Source organism: Carex rostrata, chromosome 11, assembly GCF_964058835.1.
Source record: "Carex rostrata chromosome 11, lpCarRost1.2, whole genome shotgun sequence".
NCBI classification, from domain to species: Eukaryota; Viridiplantae; Streptophyta; class Magnoliopsida; order Poales; family Cyperaceae; genus Carex; species Carex rostrata.
The window spans coordinates 4,593,174-4,601,625 of record NC_135928.1 but is presented as its reverse complement, the minus strand read 5'-3'; the positions used below and the strand labels follow the sequence as shown (position 1 = coordinate 4,601,625).

Below are 8,452 nucleotides of genomic sequence, written 5' to 3'. Positions count from 1 at the left end.
TTGTCGATGGAGGATAAATTTAGGTACAATCAATTTATGCTAAATTGGCTCTTGATTGCACAATTGAGGGTAAAAAGCACACAATCGCACAAAATTAATTAGGTACATACGTAACATACCAATACAGTACCTAATCAGTGATCTCTGAAATCTAAGTATGTTATACAGTACCTTCCGGGCTATCTGCCAAAAAAAAAAAAAAAAATTAAGTTGTAAATATTTCTGTGTATTAATAAAATTATGCAGCAAACTTTCTTTAGTATATAAATGAATTTAATGGTTTCCTTTCATACATACTTACAAGTATTAATGAATCAAGATATATATAGAATTTAAAAACTAAGGGCAAATTCGGAATTATAGTATAAAAGATTCTCTTAGCTCTCCAAATCACAATTTGTGCATTTAGTATAGCACTCCCCTTGATATATACCACTGATTTCTAATTTACATTAATGAAGAGCGATTATTGTATTGTTACAGATTTCAGAATATTTTCAATAAAGTAATATTGTGAAAACCATCACTTAATTTCACCTCATACTTATAATTCAATAAATATAAAATATTATCAAAATTATATAATATTTGATCCCCATTCGTAAAATTTATGCATCTGCCTCCGTTGAATGGACTGCTTTGCTTCAACCATATATCAACACAGTCAAACATGCATGTCTGTTTCAATACCAGAGGATAAAAACAATACCAACAACAACAATACGAATGAAATGGATACAGTACGTAAATAAATATGACAAATCAATCAACTCACTATTACACATGCAAATAGATTAACACTGATTCTATTTGCTTATTCACGAAATGCTATAAATTCTATCACAAAATGTGACCATACATATTTGTTCTTACTAGTTCGCAGCACTGAACTTAGCTTGAAGCCAGTCAATAGTATTTTTGTCCAGCATGAATGCCTTAGCAAGCACGTCATCAGAGATGGCCGGGTTTGAGCCGAAAACCGCATTGGCCACGGTAACCACACCCGGGTTCTGACTACTCAAGCCTGAGAGCGCAACTGCATTGGTCCAACCTTTGTTGAACTGGAAATGGATCAGCCCCTGAGGAAAGACGAACACATCACCCTTGTTCAACACTTTTGTAAAGAGTTGGTTGTTTGTCGAGGCAACAAAGCCGACATAGAGGGTGCCTTCTATCACGACAAGTATCTCAGTGGCACGCGGGTGATAGTGAGGTGCAATCAAGCCAGCTGGTGCAAAATCAAGCCTGGCCAGGGAGATACCGAGCGTGTTGAGGCCACCGAGGTTGGCAGCTGACACTGGTGTTACACTGGAGCCCAAGTTATTCGAAGTGTTGCCGGCTTTGTCGAGGCCAGAAAAGAAAAAATCATCTGCGGTGACAGCATTCGGGTTCTTGCAAACAAACCCATTTACAAAGACTGCATAATTAAATTCATATGCCTTGTTAGATGTTGTCGAATGCATGAGACAGAAATAATTATATATAGATTTTTATAAGTAATGACATGTATACCTTGAGACATTGGATCAGCGACACAGAAGTCCTGAAGTTGGCTTGGATCAGAACCAAAGGCATGAGAAATGGCAAGTGCAAAGAGAGCAAGGAACAGAAAACGGGATGCCATCCTTCTCTGTTTTTTTTTTTCAGATAGTGTGTAACTAGAAAGAAATTGTGTTGATCTGAAAACAAGAATGCATGAGAGTATATATACAGAACAGGATTTGAACTGGTAATGACAAGGGTCAAGAGAGCAGGCGAACTTTTGAAGTGTTCACATGTTTAAATTTGAACCATTCAAACTCTTAAATGGTACGTAATTAACTTTCAAAAAGTGAGTATGGAATTATTCAGGAATGGTTGCTTCCAGGATTATTAACCTTTTTAATTAACCACATAGAGTTATGATACAAAGTTACAGACTCAAATTAAGTACAGGATATATCGACCAATCAATCCATGGGAAACTATATATGGCACTCTGAATTATACAGTTTGAATAAGGCAAAAGTATTTATTTCCATTTGTACAAGTAAATGAATTATACAGTTTGGATTTACATCCCAGCAATAATTACCAGATCTAAGTTAACCCATTGGTCATCACTTATCAGGTTCATTCAGAGATATCCGATTTAAATTACATTGAACCAGACGTACTTGTCAGATAAATTGTACTTCTATTTTATTATTCATATATTATGGTGGTTATAAAGATCTAAATGAAATCCCCAGATTTTCTTTTAACAGCTGTTACAAAGTGATTAGCAGTATATGCGGATTCCAAATATAGTCTTACCAAACGCCAGGAAAATAAGGCCACATCAGGCATGTCTTTAGAAATTAGAATTAGACATGTGATGCGACGACTGGGTAATTATCCATCCATCAATTCTTAATTCATTTGTTGGCTAAGTATCAATTTTATTTTCTTTTTCAAAGCGACAGGTGGTTACCTGCTCAAGTTGATATTAGTTCACTTTTCCGAGTAAGTTCTATGCACTAACCTTCTATAGTAGGTTGGATTATGATTGGGGTATGAAATATGAATGTGATCCGCGCCAAATATAACGTTGCCTTGCCCTTATTTGAGTGCTATACTGAGGACAACATTTGAAATTTTGAGAGCTAAGAAAAAATTTCTCTCTAAATACCAATTTTGTCCCTTAGCTTTTCTCTCTCATCTTAATTAATAAAAGAAGTAAATAAAGGAAAGGAAAGTTACTTCTATTAGAAAAATCAGCCCCATAGATCCTTCTCTTCCGTCAAAAAACTCACACCCCAAAAATCCTTTCCTTCCATGATTTTAAATCCTTAATAATCCTTCTTCCCATGATTCCCTTTCTCCTTCAACTTTTTTTTTTTAATTCGAAATTATTGTTTTGCGTGTACAAAAATTAGAATGAATCACACAATATCAATCGGAGAGGAATATCAAACTTGTTTCAATACAAAAATTGCTTCTCAACACAATATCAATATCAAATCGGAGAGGAATATCAATACAAAAATTAGAAATGAATCCACGAATTTAATAGGAAATCAAATCTGTTTATTTAGAGAGAAACTGTTGAATTAAAAATGAGTTGTTATTCACGAATTCTCTCTAAAAAAACAGATTCAGTGCAACCTGATAATTACTTCTCGTCAGGTTGCCAATCTAACAGATTGACCTAACATCTTAAAAAAGTTGAGGCAACAAAATAAGATAAATTAAAAAATAAAAAGAATCAAGTTTGGAGGCATCTATGATTGATTAGCATTTTATGTTATAATTTGATTATTACGGTTTCAAGTATCAAAATATTTATGTAAATATCACGATGAGAACAAAGAACATAGAATTTTGGAAGTACTACAAATGTTGCATATTAGCAAAAAAAATGTTTTATATTAGTAAAGCCCCAATTTGATTACAAAGATTTATTTTCGTGAGATTGTAATTTTGGTAAAAAAATTTTATCAACTATTATGGCTAAATAACTAGACGTTTGTTGGGGAGTACCAACTGGTGCAATATTAACGGTCACAGTACCAACTGGTACAATAATTTTAGAAAACATTAATGCTACTTATTTACTAAATAGTTATGTATTTTTTAAGTTCGATTGAAATAATATTTATAATATTATAATCCAATTTTATATTTTCAAAATATGCAATATACAGTTTTTTTTTAGAAGGGCATTAGTACCGAAAAATAATATATAGTTTCTTCGACTAAGGATAGAGAAAGTTATCCATGTGATGAAATTATGTATTTACTAAGAGTTCATTTTAAAGAAGAATAGAGGAAATGTAAAATTTTAAATAAGTTAGACTAAGGTGTACTTTTTGCTTTTGTGGTAAACAGATTGTTGTAATTGAATTTTGTTGTACTGGTATAATTGAGCATATAAAGAGAGAGAGAGATGTTTGTTACCAAAATTAACTTTTTTTTAGTGGAGTAAATTTTTTTGTTATTTTTTCCTTAATAGATTTGTATATTAATTGTGACATAATTAATTGTGAAGATAAGAGAGAGAGCAGAAGGACAAAATCGGTATTTAGATTGAAAAAATTCTCTCAGCTCTCAAAATTTCAAATGTTGCCCTCAATATAGCACTCCCCTATTTAAAATGGTTGGGTATTTATCAAATACACTCTTAAAATATTTTAAATTTTCCATTACATACATTAGTACACCAAGATAAACATTGTTCGCAAATAACAGAATTTGTTTTTCTTCATTGTATGAAAAAAGCTTTTAAATGATAGATATCAGTGAATATACAAAATAATCTTGTTACCTACAGGCATATTTAAGTCTGAATGACATATCACAATATACTATTAATTTTATGATTTATGAAAAGATGACAAAAAATAACCTAAAATACTAACAATTTTCTTTTATTTAATTTTAAGCAATTTTGGCCATCTTTCATATATCATAAATATAGTAAAAAATTCAAAATTTGTAAAAATTAGTATTGTACAAGTTCATTATATAACCAATTTACTAAGCTACTCACATCGAAATTTAAAATTTATATGATAGGTTTTTCAAGCTGTAGCACGGATGACTTGATATCCATAGCACCCAAACCTTACTCATATATATCACCTTCCAAAACTTTAAGCATGTCTAGAAATTAGAATTAAGCATGTCTAGAAATTAGAATTAGACATGTCTTGATTCCGATGCTGCTGAGTCACAAGTCAACATATCCATCTGGACTATATCTACCAGAGAACTTTAGACGGTTTGAATTGGCACCGGTACAGGTACCAGTCGGCACCAAACTTGTAATGGGCTGAACCGAGAACCCTTCAAAGCAAAAAGGTTAATTTCTGCTCAGTCAATTGGAAAATGTATATGTCATCTGTCTTGACCTGCTACCATGATGAAAATTATGATCACCTTTGACCCAAGTATGTTGGTACTGAATTTTAATACTTAGTTGTGACAAGTACTTTCTATTGGTGAGGTCTCGAAATATTGAGGTTTTTGGATTTATCACTGCTCTGATATCATGTCAAATTGTTAGAAAATATGAACACAGTATTTCCAAGAAGCTCCATTCCCTCTCATATTTTATTTCACTCAAAATTATATTTTTTTTCTTACATACATATTCTTCTGTATAGAGAGGATTTTATATCTATTCTAGAGCTCACAGCTCACCTCTACTATCTTAGAAATAAATCTTCATTCAATCTAAACTTGAAAGTAAATTACACAAATAAATGTTGACAAATAAAGGAAACATATCAGATTCTAATCTAGCCGAATACACCAAGAATATATGCTGATTCCTTTCTTCATTTTCTTCTGGATTGGATGTGAACTTTGTTGTACGTATTAGCTTGTAATTTCAACAGTTTATTTACACAAAATATATAAGTAATAACATTGAAAGAAACTATTTACAACGCCCAAAAAGATTAAAAAAAAAAGTAGAAAAAACTATGTTGCAGTCGTCCATTAAAAGACCTCTAAAGCTGTACTGGTTACTAAGTGTTGCTCCATTTTCTGCTTTTCTGAAAAGAACCTCGTGTTTCTTTCCCTCCAAAACGTCCATACACCTGCAGCTCACATAATATTCCAGCGTACCCACAGTTCCGATTGGAGGCCCACTTGTCCCATCATCCATACTTCTCTAATATTTTCTCCCCCTCTGAACGAAAGGTTGAAATGTGCCATTAGGGCCATTCAGAATCGTATGGCATAGGCGTAGTTCCACATTATGTGGTCCCTTGTTTCTACAATGTTTGAACCGCATATGTGACAGCCCTGTCCGATCGGACATCTTCAATAAATCAAGACGTTAGGATTTTTTCCTCCAGCATGAAGCGGATAAAATCTTAACCTTCATCGGAACTTTAATTCTCCACAGTTCCTTGTCCTGTGTGCAACACAGGACCCCTTGTTGTGTATTTTTATGTATGCCGATGTGCATGAAAACTCATCCGCTTCCATCCATCACCACTTGTTCATATTGCTTGGTTCAATACTATGTTGTTCGTACAATAATCATTTTCGTCTATTTGACTAATTTGCAAAAACATACAATTATTGAATTTTACGATTTCTTCTATTTTAATATTATGTAGGTTCAAGAAGAGTTGGAATTGCAATGTAAAATGTTTCGACAGAAGAAATCATCAAGACATTTGTCAAGAATACAAATTGTAATATTTTATACTTAGTAAAGCATGTTTGAGGCTGTTTTTACAGAGGGAAAACGTTTGTAACGTTTGTAAACCTGTTAAAAACGCTGAAGTAACAGCTTGATCAAACTCAGAAACAACTTAAAACGTTGTAACGTTTTAGGATTGTCAGAACTGTTAAAGCACAGGTGTATAGAAACAACTTAAAACGTTGTAACGTTTTTACAAAACGTTATAACGTTTTAGGATTGTCTGTATCAATGCTAAAATTCAAATTATAAACGTTGTAACGTTTTAATTAAATCTGAGCTTCAAACAATTCATGTTTCTGATCAAGATTTTACAGAGCAAAACGTTATATAACGTTTTACAAACGTGGTAACGTTTTGCATCAAGTAGTTGAGTTGTCAGAAAAGTGGAAACCTAAAATCGCATTATGAGGTAAAACGTTGTAACATTTTTATAAAATGTTATAACGTTTTAGCTCAATTAGCTCGTTTTTTAGCTGACTCTATAAATAGGGGATTGGGCTTCCTTCCCAATCCATCCCAGCCGACCATAATCTTCTAAAAAGCGATTTTCTGAGAGCTTAGCTTACTCCATTGTTGTGAGAGCTTAAAACTTCAAAATCCCTCAAACAACCTCAAACTCACCTCACTAATCTCAACTTAGATTAGGTTAGAGTGATCTATTGAGTGTTTTTCTTGAGTAGCTTGAACTAAGAGATCTTGTTCTCATCTCTTTGAGTTGGCCGTTTGACTTCCCACTTGGTGTGTAAGGGCTCAACGGTTCACAAGTTGTAATCCATTCGTATTGGGTAATAGAAAGGCGCACCACTTAAGGTTGCGAAGCCCCGGAGACGTAGGCATTTGTTTTGCCGAACTTCGTTAACATCCCGCATGTCAAATCTCTCTAAACTCATCTATTTACTTTCAGTTGCAATTTAATTTCAGTTTTTGAGCAATTAGAGATGCATTTAGTATAATATACTGCACCTGAAGAATGATAAATGACCAACCAGATCTTTCATAAAAGAGGAACCGTAATTAGACTGCGAATTGAAGTTCTTCTAGGGTTGTCACCCCATGTAATTCTCTGACTATTCACTACAACAGAATCTACTTTCAGCGACCGGAATTCCGGTCGCTGAAAGTTGTAACGCCGGTCGCTGAAACTAATTCCGGTCTCAGAAAGTCAAAAACGGTCGCTGAAAGACCGGTCGCTGAAAGCATCGTCGCAGATACTCTTACGATGACGTCGCCGGTCGCTGAATGACGTCCTCCGGTCGATGAAAGTTTTTCTGCGACTAAAGGTTATTGCTCGCTGTTGTTTTTTGCTGACGTCATGTAACATTATCAGAGACCACAAATAACGGTCGCTGAAACGCTATTCCGGTCGCTGATACTTATTTATCAGGTTTTGATGTTTTTTTTTATTATTTACATTTGCACCATTTTTCACCATTTAATAATTGGTATCACACGTACCAACATACAAGCAAAAATAAATATCGATACACACTCAACATACAAACAAATATAAACATAAAAATCAAAAAATAGTATAACATCTCATCAAACATAAACATACGAGTAACATAAATAGTAAGTCTAAATGCCAAACAGTACAATCAGCACCATAAACATAAATATCGAGTACATAACTGTGCCAAAAACATAAACAATATCATATGACAAGGTAGAAATATATAAAAAGACCTAAGCAGTACCATCACCGCCAACATCCGACCAATGCTCCTCGTCATCCTGAGGAGCGGGCGGCGAGGCCTGGTGCGAGCCCGGACCTCCTGGCTGTGAGCCTGAACCTCCGGCCTATGAGGTTGTAAGAAAATAGTTTACATAATTAGGATTAGTTTACGGTTCACAATTAAAACATACTTATCGAATTTTATACCTGAGTAGCTCCCAACCGAGCCTCCAACCGAGCCTCCAACCGAGCATCCACCCGAGCCTCGATCTGAGCCTCCATCTGACGAAGTACCCGAGAAGATATCCTGTCAATATCTTCTTCTGTGAGACGCTGACCAGGCAGCATAGAGGAATATGACTGTGAAGAATGCGACTGAGAACCGCTAGACCCACTGGAGCGAAACATGCCTCTCGTCTTGCTTGGAACATTAAAAGTAAGACAATTAGTACGAAATGACAAAACTAAAATAAATTTCAAATTTCAAAGAATTATTATTTTACCTAGAGCACCGAGACCATAGTTGTCGCCGTGGGCATTCTGATCATCAATGCCCGTAGAGTACCAGAGGTCGGCGTCGTATGCGGGCCATGCGC

The 8,452-nt window shown here is 34.5% G+C and overlaps 1 protein-coding gene across 1 annotated transcript; it reads right to left on the bottom strand.

Moving 5' to 3' along the window:
* Positions 1-664: 664 nt before the first annotated feature.
* Positions 665-1,692, bottom strand: LOC144562105 (putative germin-like protein 2-1). Its single transcript, XM_078311266.1, has 2 exons — positions 1,513-1,692; positions 665-1,417 (listed from the first exon to the last, which is right to left on the bottom strand). Exons 1-2 carry the CDS (start codon positions 1,622-1,624, stop codon positions 873-875), a joined length of 657 nt encoding a protein of 218 aa, XP_078167392.1. The 5' UTR covers positions 1,625-1,692; the 3' UTR covers positions 665-872.
* Between the last annotated feature and the right edge of the window lie 6,760 nt (positions 1,693-8,452).